Raw genomic sequence first — 14,955 nt, forward strand, 5'->3', positions numbered from 1 at the left:
CAGCTAAATGGCCTTTCCTGCTGCTCGTCGCTGCTTGGGAAAACGCAAACTGTCATTTCTGTAATTGTGTTCACTCCACAAAGATGGATGCTACCGCTGTTGTGCCGTTGCTGATAATTTCATTTGCATGCGTCCTGTGGTTTCCGCAGGCGGCAGCTGCTGTTTGCAGCCGCCTTCAGCCCAGCGACGTGTTTGGTTCGAGACAGACAACAACTCATTCTGTCCCCCATAGGACCGGCCTTCACTCTCGAAGCATCCTCGCTTGTTTCAATATGTGTGGGAATCAGTTCACAAGCGCAGTTTGATTTGGACACCAGCCAAGCTGAGCCATCTTCCCATTTAATATGAAGCTGTACTTCGTTCCTCCTATCCAGGAACCCAGACGTTTGTAAATGAGAGCTAATGCTGTGTAGTTCAAGGAAGTTCTCTACGTATCTTCTCTTAGTCAGAGACAGATTGTCTCCCATCAGCGCTGATGGTCTCTCTGCATGACTGCTTGAGTAATCCTGCCCATATTTATCTGATTTCCAAGCATCATGGTATTAAACTAAATTTAAACATTCGACATGGTGTCAGAGTTCATTACAAGGGGTTCCTAGGCTCATTTTCTTGATGCCACTGAAGAGGAGCAACGATTTAATGTGGGATGGGGTGGGGCGGAGGGGGGGACTCCCAGAGTTTTAAAGAAAAACTAATGCTTTTATATATAACACGCACACATTTTTAGGGGCCAGGCCTCCACTGTAGAGGCCACGAGCTTTTGAAAAATGACATGGTTTGTGTAGAGGGACCTTCTGGGAATAAAACATGTGTACAAGGTTATGTGACATTTATAATAATGTCTCAACAAGCCAGAACAGCTCAGGACCCTCAGGAATTGTAAAACAGTGCTATACTGAGAAGTGTGGCCCTCTTTTCCTCAACTCTTGTGCCATTTATTTTACCTTTTCCCAGAGCACATCAGTATTAAGAGCTGGTTTTGGGGATTCTGTCTTGAAATGACTTGCATGGCTGTCAGTGGTCACACTGTCTTGAGCGATAATTCGTTCAGACAACCCTTTCTGTGGCAAGCTGCCTTCTCTATTTTTGAATCTTATTAATTAGCTCATCTTCTCCCTCGACATGTCTTACCACTTTAGCTTGTCTCTTTATAATTTAAGGGTTTAAGAGGCGTCTAATCACTGCAGAATGTTTTAATGTTTGATGGGTCTTTAAGTGTCATCACAGAAAATTTCACTCAGGCGAGGAAGATTAGTGTCTTATATGTGCAATGAAACTTGAATAAAAATGTCAAGTGCGCAATCATATGTCATTTTGTGATGAGATTTTTATCACTTTAACTAGATTTTTGTGTTTATAATGGGATGTATTAAGCTGTTTAATGCAATTTTTTGATGCGTATGTTTGGTCCACTAAGGCTTAATGCTGTTCTCCTGATGTATTTAGGCTATAGAGACTGCACTGGATTGCCTAAAGAGTGCCAATACTGAGCCGTATTACAGACGACAGGCCTGGGAGGTGATCAAATGCTTCCTGGTGGCCATGACCAGCCTGGAGGACAACAAACATGCCCTTTACCAGCTCCTTGCCCATCCCAAGTAAGACAACCACTCAATGTATCATGCACTGGCACCCTTGTGAATAGCTTAATATGAAATCATTATTTTCTATAAAAAATCTTGGATTGGTTACTGTTATATGTTTATCTGTAAATGTTAGAACGCCTTGTGTTTATTACCATTTTGAATAATGAGAGCAAGAGAGTCTCTGTTAAACAAAAAAACAAACAAAAAAAAAACAGACTAAATGGTATCATGCTAATGTAATGACTTTTTTTGTGGCAAATATAGTATAGCCTAAATAGTTAATGTATTTTCAATAGCCCTAAAGTTAATTTTTATATATATATATATATATATATATATATATATATATATATATATTAAAGAGTCCCTGTAGTCAATAATTATGTCCCTTAAAACTCATCTTTGAACACCAAAATTACATATTTAAATGTTTTTTCCTTGAAAAAATTCTTCATGCCTTAAAATAGCTTGATTGTAACTCTACACCCTTGTCTCATTTAGTATGCGCAGTTCTATGAATATGCAAATTAACCCCGCCTCCACTCACTCGCACCAGCTCAGAGATCCACTCGTTGACGATCACACATTGACGTGATTGGTTACAAGGTAGTTTGTGACGTCAGAAACGTCTTTGGTTCATTGCAGTTTTAAGGAATATAAATATACTCAGCAATTGTTTTGACTTATGCAAAACACCACTATGCCTTACATTAAAAGCTTGATTTTCACCACAGGGGGGACTTTTTTTATTCTTAAAAAAAAAAAAAAAATTAGAAAGTAAAATCCAAATTAGTCAGAATATCATTATCAAAATAACTATTAATTGCAGCCCTATTCTTGTGCACTCTGAGGCTGAAACGTGCCTCTGCATTTTTCGCTGTTTTTGCTATGTTTGCAGCTCCTCTGGGCCTCATCCAGCCTGGCCGCCACTGTCTACAGTGTTCAAAGGGCTAATTACTCAGAGCCGTTTCTACTGGCTGGGCAAGAGGGTCACATAACATTGTCATTGATCTCTACGCTGAGGCTAATTGACTGTACTTTATCTGTTTACCCCAAAAGCCAGTCATACGGGCCCCTTTCTGAAGTAACCGAATGTCAGTTAAATGGGAAGAGAGCTGCTGTCAGATGTCTTGATTCATGACATCTTCTCTCCCTCTTTCAGTGTGGCACACTGTGCTGGTCATCATGAAAAGGGCCTTTTTCAGAAGGCGGAATGCCCTCTTAATATCTCAAATGCCAGGCCGGATAATTGAGTCCCATTCAAGTGGCAGCGTTATGAATTTGAATTGATCTGACCGCTCTCTTCGGCTCAGTCCTTTCCCTAAGCCAAGCCTTTTAAATAGCGATAATGAAATGGAGCGATCCATCACCACTGCTACCGGCTTTGGCATTATAGAATGCAAGCTTGAGGAAGGATAAAACACTCACTCCATCACTGTGCTGCTATCAGCTGGGGTAAATAACCAAACATGAGACAAAATGTCAGCCAGACACAAAGCCAGACTCCCATGGGGCTCAGCTGTCTAAACACAAAAAGCCTTTTATACTCTGTAATCAAATCAAATTGCCTGATTGGGTTATTCAACCTCAGGCTCTTGTAATGGAGCGAGTTCATGGATGCAATGCGAATTATGAGCTAAATCCCTTTGCTGGTTTTCAACAGCTTCACAGAGAAGTGGATCCCTAACGTGATCATCTCCCACCGGTACAAAGCCCAGGACACCCCAGCGCGCAGGACGTTCGAGCAGGCCCTAACGGGGGCGTTCATGTCCGCCGTCATCAAGGATCTCAGGCCCAGCGCTCTGCCTTTCGTTGCCAGCTTGATCCGCCATTACACCATGGTGGCAGTGGCTCAGCAGTGTGGTGAGGAATCTTTTTGCCTATGTGCTAATTTCATCCGTATTGAAATTCAACATGACTTGAGATGGAAATACATGGACTCTGGGGCATCTGGATTATTTAAAACTGTAATTAGTATTCCTTTTAGACCATAAACTTGTCTAAAATATCTACCTGTTACAGTATGTGGTCCTTATCCCACTAAATTTAATCAGGACTGGAAGACTGGAAGCTTACGCTGCTATTTTGAACCAATAATCGGAACAAAAGGCAGTTGAAGAATGACGTGCATAATTTAGTTATTTATCTGACTCCAATATAAAATGTAGGATTTAACCTGAACGTTTAGATAATGAAAGTTACAAACACTTCAGCTTTCAACATCATCAGTGATAAAAGGAAAGCTTCTCAAAGCCTTTAGAGCAGGCAAAGTTATTTATTAGGTTACATGTTTAAATATACAGACAGTAGAATGGAATGACATACTGTATAGAAAACTTAGTTGTAACAAATAATGCACTGCTGTGCAGAAGAGGCCGTAAAAGCCTTTCTAATAATATGAGGTTACGCACCGGAGTGCGGGAGTGGCGGGGTTAAAGCCTTTCTCCAAGATCAACTGTTACCTTTCCTTCTTATACTCTGAGCAAATCATTGTTAAACATGAGTGGAATACCAACACCAAAACCAACTGACAGGAAACCAAAAGATAAGGCAAATGGATGGTGATCAAGAGGGGGAGAAGAACATTAACATTCTCCTCAATGTATGTTTAAGCAATAGTAATATCTCTAAGTTCATCACCATTCAGTTCAGTTTATAAGCTGTCAGATAAAACCAAACATGACATAGTTACATGTTACAACACACTAGTAAATAAACGGTATGTGTTTGAAAAGCATATGTCCTGTGAATCAAATGGTACAGATGTGTTATTGAGGTGCAAACGACTCTGTCTCTCCAGACAGAACCATCCTGTGCCTGGAATGTCCCAACAGTCCTCAATCAGCATATTGATGAAATCCCCTTGCACTAGAAAGGCATTAGCATACTGTGATGATGAAGGCCATTGTGCCACGTTTAATTCACATATATACCTTTAAAAGGATTTCTGAAATACTAGGGCAGTAAAGAGTTCTACCCAGATTCGCTCAGCCCTACAGGTCTATCGTACTGAAAATAGTGGACATAAAGATTCATCATAGTTGTCTATTCGTTGACCTACGTTATAGATTTGAATTTGATTACCGTTGCACAATTAAAGTAGTGATTATGGCTTATATTTATTAAATTTAATGAATGTTAAAATGGGGATTACTTTTTATTCTATAAAATAAATCAAATGTATTATTATTTTATTATCTTGGCCACTGAAGTGTATCAGAATATACCCAAGTGTCCCAACACCCTTAAACAGTAACTGTTTCTATTGGCCGCAGAGACATTGGAGAGAATTTCTTGGCTTGTAGTAAGTCCTATTTTAATACAGTGTAACAATGTTTATGTTCAGGGTACGAGGAGGCAGGAACCGGTGAGCATTCAACGTAACTTTAATAACAAAATAAACATAAACAACAAAAGGAAAGTCAGAAGCAGCCCCTCACATGACTGCCGCATATAAGCATAATAAATAAAGCAACATTAAGTCCCAGGCCTTTTTCTCTCACCTTCCACTGTCATCACTCCTCCTTGTATCCTTCCGGAGCTCCTCCATGGGATTTGACACCAGTGTGTGGCACAGGTGGCGCTCATTAACATTCACTCCACCGGCCTCGCTCCGCTCTCACAGCTTTTGGGCCCCGCTCTGCTTCATGCCACATATAGTTTTATGACTTTTTGCTAAGCGGCAAAAATATTAAGGTTTGATTTTCTGAGGTTTCTAAGGTTTGAAAGGTCTGTGTGGCCGAAACATCAGAAGTGCACTCAGGTCATTACATAACATTACATTTTCTGCCCTAGGTCCTTTCTTGCTGCCATGCTACCAGTCAGGAAGCCAGCCCAGCACAGCCATGTTCCACAGTGAAGAGAACGGCTCCAAAGGCATGGACCCTCTCGTGCTGATCGACGCCATCGCCATCTGCATGGCCTATGAGGAGAAAGAGCTGTGCAAGATTGGGGAAGTGGCACTTGCTGTCATCTTTGATGTTGCCAGCATTATTCTGGGCTCCAAAGAAAGGGTGAGGTTTCCCACAAACCCTTTATAGAAAATATTTTCCACTTGGAGGATTTTCTGTTGAAACTCGATCTGGTTCTTTTTTCAGGCGTGCCAGCTTCCTTTGTTCTCCTACATAGTGGAGCGACTGTGCGCATGCTGCTATGAGCAGGCCTGGTATGCTAAGCTAGGTGGAGTGGTGTCCATTAAGTTCCTGATGGAGAGGCTTCCTCTGATCTGGGTGTTGCAGAACCAGCTCACTTTCCTCAAAGCTCTGCTTTTTGTCATGATGGACCTCACAGGAGAGGTACAAACACTTTCTAAATGTCATTGGAAATCATTTATCTTTGGGTTACCTGCATGAACTTCTGTATCCCATAATGTCTCTCTCAGGTGTCTAACGGTGCAGTTGCCATGGCAAAGACCACGCTGGAGCAGCTGTTGATACGCTGTGCCACTCCTCTTAAGGATGAGGAGAAGACTGAGGAGCTTCTGTCTGCCCAGGACAAATCCTTCCACCTGGTGACCCATGACTTGGTACGAGAAGTGACCTCCCCTAATTCCACTGTCCGCAAGCAGGCCATGCACTCCCTGCAGGTGCTGGCTCAAGTCACAGGAAAGAGCGTCACCATCATCATGGAGCCTCATAAAGAAGTGAGTATGATACACTCAATACGATTATAACAGAAATTGCTTTGCCTGCTCAGTCAGATTTTTACTTGCCTTGCCAACATTTTCACTGGCCCCAACATTAAAATGGGTACATTCTATTATTAAAAAAATAATTTATTCATGAAGTTTTCTCTAAATAGAAATTATTTGCAAATAAAATGAATTACAATTATTCAAATTAAATAATAACTATTAACATTTTCTCCGCAAAAATAGAAACCATGTTTTAATTCAAATTAAATATCATTTTTAACTTTACATTTTTATATTTAAAAATATCAATCAACAACAATTACCCTCGCACACCAACAGGTGATAGATATGTGCATTGGAGAAAAGAACCAAAGTCAAAAAGGGTTGACATATAACAATATAAATTATTAGGTTTTGTAACAATAGATGTGAGAAATACTACTAGAATTTAACTCTAATTCGCAAAGCAATTTTTAGATCTGTTGGACTGCTAAATAGTTATATTAATGAGGTATAATTCATGGCCACAATTTTCTATATTTCATAGAAAAGCAAATGTTTTTATTTTACAAGACAGCACATGTTTATTCTATAAGTTTAGATAACTCTAGACTGTCCAAGTGACCGTTCCATCAACTCTTTAACACAGGGCCAGGGCTATCACACAATTCTTATTGTTAACTCCTGCAAGGAAGGAACATTAGGTCAACTTCCTTTCTCTATTTAGGGAAAGTTTAAAACTCTCCTTATTTCCTCCAGGTGCTGCAGGATATGGTTCCTCCAAAGAAACACCTGCTGCGGCATCAGCCCGCTAACGCTCAGATCGGCCTGATGGAGGGCAACACCTTCTGCACCACCCTACAGCCCCGCCTCTTCACCATGGACCTCAATGTGGTGGAGCACAAAGTCTTCTACACAGAGGTCGGTCTGAAACTCTGCACTAAAGTGGGAAATATAAATACATCAATGCGTTTATGCTTTGTGAACTTCCTTTCTGATTTGACACAGTTGCTGAACCTGTGTGAAGCCGAAGATGCTGCCCTGATGAAGCTGCCCTGTTATAAAAGCCTTTCTTCACTGGTACCGCTACGCATTGCCGCTCTTAGTACGTGCTACTTTTTAATTCGTATATACAAGGAACTTTATAAGCTCTGCTCCAAAACATGGTAGGCTGCCTTGCTGTTTTATGCCTACACAGACTGCTGCCTTTTATTGACAGAATCGTAACTGAAGTGGAACCTTAGAACCTGGTACCTTACATTGATTTGCACAATTTACAGAGGCGGCAACTCTGTATGTCATACAAATAAAACTCCTTACACAAAGCGCATAGGAGGCTTGGCTCTCAGCTGATTTGAGAAGTTTGTTGTTAGCATGTTGCTAAAGTAAACTAGTCCATGTTTAATTAGATCTACCTTGTTTTATTGATACTTTGTGTACTTGCAGTACCATTCAAAGTTTGGGGTCAGTAAGATTTTTTTTAATGTTTTTGAAAGGAGTCTCTTATACCCAGCAAAGCTGCATTTATTTGATCAAATATTCAGTAAAAACAGAAATATTATTACAATATTAAAATAAATATTTTAAGATATTTTTAAATGTAATTTATTCCTCTTATGGCTAAACTGAATTTTCAGCAGCCATTACTCCAGTCTTTAGTGCCACATTATCCTTCAGAAATCATTCTAATATGCCAAATTGATGCTCAAAAAAGAAACATTTCTTATTTGTAATGCTCAAAACAGTTATGCTGCTTAACTTCTTTTTGTAGAAACTGTGGGACGTTTTGTTTAGGATTCTTTGATGAATAGAAAGTTCAATAGAACAGCATTTGTTTGAAATAGATTTTTGTTGGAACATTATAAATGTCTTTACTGTCACTTTTGATGAATTTAATGCATCCTTGTTGAATTATAGTATTAATTTGTTTCATTTGTAGTATTCAAATGTTTGGTGTGTGCCACGTAACTGAAAGAAAATAATAAATGTGTACTGGATTTTATGGCCTGTAATCTTGTCAGTCTTTAGGATTTTGCTGTTTAACCCTTCCTCGTGTGTTTGTCCAGACGCTCTGGCGGCCTGTAACTACCTTCCCCAGTCCCGAGAGAAGATCATAGCTGCTCTCTTCAAGGCCCTCAACTCCACTAACAGTGAGCTCCAGGAGGCCGGAGAGGCCTGCATGAGAAAGGTCAGTCCTCTCCCTCCACCAGCCTCATTTCCTTTCTCCAATCTCTCTGTCTCTTCCGCACTCTCTTCCTCTGTCCTGCTGCCTCTAATGAGTCCTGCCTGAAAAGATCAATACAGGATGGAGTGAAACAGGCTAAGAGGAAAATGAATTTGGCCGTGATGCATCGTCTCATTGCGAAAGGCTGGCGTGGCCTTTCTTTTGCGCTGGTCTAGAGTTTTTCTGCTTCTGTGAGTTGATAGGATAGTAGTGAAAAACTGAGTTTTAAGATGCTATTATCATGTAGTCTCCCCTGTAGGGCATGTAAAAGCAGCTGTCTCTATTAAGCACCCAATGGCTGTTTAATGGCCATATATATGTGTTGAAATCTGAGTGTGTATTCATGTTCTTATGCATTTCTCAGTTCTTAGAGGGGGCTACTATCGAGGTGGATCAGATCCATACGCATATGCGTCCCCTGCTGATGATGCTTGGAGACTATCGCAGTCTGACCCTCAATGTGGTCAACAGACTGACGTCTGTCACACGACTCTTCCCCAACTCCTTCAATGACAAATTCTGTGACCAGATGATGGTAAGTCAATACTGTAAATTTACCAGTTTGGGTTAAATACATTTTAATAAATGTATTTTAACCAGAATGTTCCCTTAATAAAGGTATTGATGACTATTGGTTAGGGCTGGGTAAAAAAAGATTGATTTCTTGATTTTAATTGATTATCATTTTTAAGAACCGATATCGATTTTTAAATCCCAAGAATCAATCTTTCAGTCTATGCTGTTTTCAGTTGATGAATGAAAAAACTTTGTAGCGTGCCTCCCATCCCATAAATCGCAATAAGCTTTGTTCTTTGTTACTTCTGATATGAAACAAAGTAGCAGCTTTCAAATTCTGTCAATTTTATAACAAAATTAAAACAATAAATACCGTCTTGTCACTCTTCAATGTGGCATGTGGAGCACATTTGAATCGATCATTCAATTCTGAACATCGGAAGGTATGTTGAAAGAAACAGTTCAGCTTATCCAAATCCGTATCATGTCTCATGTAATCAAAACTGTGGAAAGACATCAATAAAACAGCTTGTAAACAATGTCATGTAATGTTACATTTATCCCAGAAAGGCATTCAGTGTCAAAACACTTGTTAGTCAGCTAGACAAATAAACTAAAATATAGAGGAGCATTTTGCTAAACTTATGCAATATATTGCATATTCATAGTATTTTTATGTAACCTGTTCTTCAATATTTAATGTGTGTTTAAATCCTTGTGAAATGAATGAAATCTAAATTGAACCGAATCGGGAAATTTTTGTCAATGCCCAGCCCTACTATTGATGCAGATTAGATGAATGCTTAATCACTTTTAACACTTTGTTGGATGAGTGGAAAGACCTTAATCCATTATGGGTATGATTACATATTATATATATATATATATATATATATATATATATAGACAGATTTTTTCTTAGATATTTTTAAACTCCATTTTTCAAAGGGATCAAGAGTGCAGCAGATAATGGTAGAATACACTACATTATTCAAAGAATTTAAACAGTCAAGACTGAGAACAGACTCAATGTTTTTCCTGCTCTTGCAGCAACATCTGCGTAAATGGATGGAGGTGGTGGTGATCACGCATAAAGGAGGCCAGCGTAGTGACGGCAGTGTGAGTATAAACTTGTTTTGATACCTCTGTTGCATATGCTGGGGTTTGTTGGTCTTTGCTGCCAACAAAGGCCAGTATTTTGCTTTTACTTTAATTATTTGTCAAACTTCACAAGGGTGGCAGCCTCGTAATGTATCTGTTAGCGGAAGGGATTTGTGGATATGGAGAGCTGAGATGAGCGCTCTGGACTGGACTCCCCCCCTCCAGCCCAGATCCCCCCTCTCAGACTCTGTGAGTGGCCATATTACAATCAATGATTAATTAGGCGCCATCCTCCCCCGCCTAAGTAACGAGCCTCAGAGTTCTGGATCCTCGTTATCTTGTTGGACAGATAACCTTGTAGAGTAAGAAAAGGTGAGGGGGAAAAAGCCTAGCTGTTTCCACGTTTCAAAACGAGCTGCCATTCTTTCGGTCTCGTTCACGCCCTGCCTTTCTCTAAAATGTATTATAATTACATGCAAATTGGCCCTCTGTTCCTGCAGTTCTTAATATTCTTACAACAATGACAGAATGACCAGCCATACATGACAATGAGGTGGGGTCAGCCAGGTTCGGGTGTGGGGGGGGCATTCAGAAAACTAGTTCCAGAAAATTAGTTTAGTCATACAGAGAAAAAGAAGGTCGATTCAGGGAGAGCGTACAGATTTAGGCTATATAAGAGCGCATACTCAGATTAGCCCATGCCGGGGTGCTAGTTCTGTAAAGGGACTGTTCCTCATTGCTTGTTTTTCGTGCTCGGTGTAAAAATATCTTGACAGTGTCCCAAAAATAACGAGAAGATGCACTCAGGGATTATGAAGACTGTGCATTGTTTGTCTGTTCCATTCTTTACGAAAGGACATTTTTATTCATATTTATCTAAAAAAAATGTTTTGGCATTATGACAGTTATACTCATTTTGCAACCTGAATTATTCTTGCTGTAATGTGAAGAAGAAAAAAAAAAACTAGGTTTTTATTTGCATTTATACATCATTGCAGCATTTGTTGTAATGTCTTTAAAAGTTGTCGTTTTTTTTGCTGCGATAGTCGATGTTACCGGTGTTATGTGGTGTTCAGCCACACACTAATTTTATCACTTGCCCACCGCTGTACCGCCCCCCACTGCCGTTTAGATTTTTTTACAGTAATTACAAATTTATTTCATTTATCAGCATGGTGTAAGCCATGCTTATTCGTTTTGTTAATATAAGTTCTGTTTATTATAAGCGAGATTGTAATTGTACTGTTTTGTTGTTGTGTTTTTCATAAAGAATAATAACAAAGCCACCATTCAAGCAATTGCGCCCCTGAAAGTAGCGAAACTAAAATGTGCACGGCCATTCATAAGCGATGTAAAAGCGAGGTTTAAAATTTGGTTATATCAATTTTTTATACCATTGTAATTTCATAAAACCCATCACCAATTTCAAAAACTAATACTAGCCTAATTAATAGAAGTAAAAAAAAAAAAAAAAGCTCACTGAAGACAGGTAAACCGTGATAAAATAGGATCAAACCAATTTAATTACAAGCAATAGGACAAAAACTACAACAGAACAAAGACACATATGAAATAGACCTAACTGAAAAACTTCAAGAACTAGAAATAAAAAAAATACAATAAAACAGATACAACTGATATAGACCTACCTGAAAAACTTCAAGCACTAGATAGGCCTATAAATAGGCTACTACAGAAATTGTGTATAGTAATCAAATATCCCAAAAACTCTGCTGCCTTCAGTGAGTAAATTAAATATATATTTATTTATATATTTATCTTTTTAAAGTTCTGTTAGTCAGGAGCAATGCTTGATTTAACATTAATGGCACAGACAGCAGCAGGGATATTAGGCTGCTGTCACTTTAAGATCTAATATACTGATACACATGCACTTTCTTTCTCAACTTTTTATGTTCACTTAGACATAAACGACTGTGTTTTCGAGGATACTCGCAAAGATGGGCATTTTGACACATTAAGTTTGTGTATTTGACTATTCAAGCCCAATAAGGTGCCAAAAAGAACTCTGTTCAGTACTCACAAGCTGTATGAGCAGCTGCTTTATTATGCCGAACTGAGTCCTCTTTCACTGCTTTTTCTGATTTGAACATTTTAAAATCACTTGTTTTTAAACCGCAAGGCTTAAAAACGCATTCAAATGATACGTTTTCGGCACATGACGGCACAGCACGGCAACGTCACGTGAGCGTAACCATGATAAATCTCTACCGGTTGTTCGTGTCTACCGGTATATTGCCCACTCCTAATCTAATTAATTGAATATTAAACATGAATTCAGTAATCATATCTGTATAACCTCTCTTCATGAGCTGAAAAAGTGAACCACATTTAGTGGATTGAGTGCACAGTGGCATAGACGTGAGCATTTCAGGAAAACGTCATGTGATTTCTGTGCTGCTGCAATGGAGCAGCTCTAAATGTGTGCCATTAAATAAAAAATGAATTATGAGAGAATGGTAAAATGAACAGTAAAATGAACAGAAGCCTGTGCGTTTTAATAGGCGTAATTACAAATGCAATGAATGTACAGGTATCGGCATCAGAAAGGACCAAATATGAAAATACCAGTGTCATATTCTTCAAATATATTTTTTTTATCGGAAAGTCCTTAGTGTTAATACACTAAAAAACTGTTACAGTAATGTTTAAATACTAGATGGATTAAAGTAATAAACAAAATGTAATAAATAAAATGTGCTTAATTTTCCTGAAAATAATCTCAATACAAAAAATTATAGTATTTGATCATAATAGTAGATTGTTCTCTTCATGTATTTTGACAATTCCTGTTAGGTTTAATGAGATTCACATAGATATGTGCAATACAATATAATGTGTGTATGTATATATAAAATATGATCCCCAATACAAAATATTATTGAAAATATTTATGGTACCTGTCTGTTATTAAATTATGGAGAGGTTATGCAGTACTTGTTCTCTGTCAAGATAATTAAAATGCAGTTAAATGTTTAGAAACGATCATTGGTTTTGCGGTTATGCGTTATTTAGCACAATGATCTTAATCCCTATACCTTTGTAGGATGCCCTATTACCGCACAAGATTTCTCCCACTTTGAGTTTCCACACTGAAAATCAATAGACCTGTGGATTGAGTCCAGCTGAAATGCTGCCTGTTCCAATAATAATGATAAAAATACTTTTTTGCGACTTGAGTTGGCAACAAGTGCGCAGCCCAGAAGGAAGATTCCTCTGCACAGAAATACACACCCCACCATTCACCTGAACCCATCCCCTCAATCCATACAGTGCTCATTACCCACACTGCTTTGCTGATTGTTTGTTGTCTCCTGTTCTGGCGCAGCCTGCCATGGAGGGTGTAGAGGTGAGATGGCGGCCTGCTGTGGGGTCTTCACTGGCTCCGCTCTCATTGTGCTTGTGATTTATCTGTGCTAGTGGAGTCTTTGTAACTGTATCTCTGTGTCTGTGGTGTTGTGTTTGATCCTTACGTTTTACATTTCTGAGGTGGTCCCTCTCAAACCTGATATCTTATGATGCCCCAATGGTTCTGTGATGTTTTTTCAGGAACTAACCTGCCACTCTGACTTTCCCGCAAATGTTCCCCAACTTGCCACTATTGATTATATATTACAGGAGGTAGGCTTGGTTTTCCACTGCTGGTTATCACTAACAATCATTGTGATGCATTCCTCTGTTCACCTCTGCAGGAAATGAGGATCTGTTCGGCCATTATAAACCTCTTCCATCTGATACCAGCTGCTCCACAGACCCTGGTCAAACCTTTGCTGGAAGTGGTCATGAAGACGGAGAGGGCAATGCTCATAGAGGTACAAAACTTTTGCTCTAATCTGCAGCTAAAGGGAATGCTGGTTCAGTTTGTTTGAACTGGGCCTGTTTATTGATCAAATATTCAAGTGACTTGAATAATAAACTCACTAAATAATTAAATGTCAAAGATAATCACATATCAATATTTATATCAGCCCACAAATGAAGATTATTCACCAAGGATGCATTAAATTGATCTAATGTGACAAAATATTTAATTTCATGTCAGTTTATTTCTTTTGAATTTCCTATTCTTTAAAGAATCCTGAAAAAAGTATCAGTTTCTATAAAAATATTAAGCAGCACGACTGTTTTCAAAATAATAAGTTAAGTGGAAGTGACCCATACATGGTCTTTGCATTCAACCTATCAAAGTTAGTGCACACTCATTAGAAGTAGTGAGTAGTGAACACACACACACTGCAAACCATGGACACACACGCCAGGAGCAGTGGGCAGCCATTTTGCTGTGGTGCCTGAGGAGTGATTGGGGGTTAGGTGCCTTGCTCAAGGGCACCTCAGTCGTTTTCTGTCGGTATTGAGAATCGAACGCAACCTTTGGGTTACCAGTCTGACTCACTAACCATTAGGCCACGACTGCCCCAAAAAAGAAAGTGTTTCTTGAGCACCAGATCCGTGTTAGAATGATTTCTAAAAGATTATGTGACACTGAAGAGTGGAATACTGGCTTTGCCATCACAGAAATTGCATTTTAAAAATATATTGAAATCGAAAAGTTATCTTTAATTATAGTAATATTTCATAACATTGCGCTTTTTGATCAAATGAATGCAGCCTTGGTGAGCTTACTAATTTGTAGGCTATTTTATACAATGTGAATATTGTGGTTTTATGCAATTATTTTGTTTTCGTCTTGTTACTCCATAGGCAGGTAGTCCTTTTAGAGAGCCGCTGATCAAGTTCCTGACGCGTCATCCATCTCAAACAGTGGAGCTATTCATGATGGAGGCCACTCTCAACGACCCACAGTGGAGCCGCATGTTTATGGTGTGCTTTTTTATTGTCGTTGTTCTCTTTACCTCATACTGTATTTTGTGCCT

The 14,955-nt window shown here is 39.0% G+C and overlaps 1 protein-coding gene across 2 annotated transcripts in view; it reads left to right on the forward strand.

Moving 5' to 3' along the window:
• trrap (transformation/transcription domain-associated protein) overlaps nucleotides 1–14,955 on the forward strand; it is a 90,040-nt gene that overhangs the window by 16,856 nt on the left and 58,229 nt on the right. For both annotated transcript variants that reach the window (XM_084434892.1, XM_084434893.1), the window contains exons 22-33: nucleotides 1,447–1,598; nucleotides 3,250–3,449; nucleotides 5,382–5,599; nucleotides 5,684–5,881; nucleotides 5,968–6,228; nucleotides 6,979–7,140; nucleotides 7,228–7,324; nucleotides 8,286–8,407; nucleotides 8,808–8,978; nucleotides 10,010–10,078; nucleotides 13,774–13,893; nucleotides 14,783–14,902. In XM_084434892.1, coding sequence (XP_084291018.1) covers nucleotides 1,447–1,598; nucleotides 3,250–3,449; nucleotides 5,382–5,599; nucleotides 5,684–5,881; nucleotides 5,968–6,228; nucleotides 6,979–7,140; nucleotides 7,228–7,324; nucleotides 8,286–8,407; nucleotides 8,808–8,978; nucleotides 10,010–10,078; nucleotides 13,774–13,893; nucleotides 14,783–14,902 — 1,890 coding nt within the window. The remainder of the gene's footprint in view (nucleotides 1–1,446; nucleotides 1,599–3,249; nucleotides 3,450–5,381; nucleotides 5,600–5,683; nucleotides 5,882–5,967; nucleotides 6,229–6,978; nucleotides 7,141–7,227; nucleotides 7,325–8,285; nucleotides 8,408–8,807; nucleotides 8,979–10,009; nucleotides 10,079–13,773; nucleotides 13,894–14,782; nucleotides 14,903–14,955) is intronic.

The sequence above is a fragment of the Rutilus rutilus genome (genome assembly GCF_951802725.1).
Source record: "Rutilus rutilus genome assembly, chromosome: 16".
Classification (NCBI taxonomy): Eukaryota; Metazoa; Chordata; class Actinopteri; order Cypriniformes; family Leuciscidae; genus Rutilus; species Rutilus rutilus.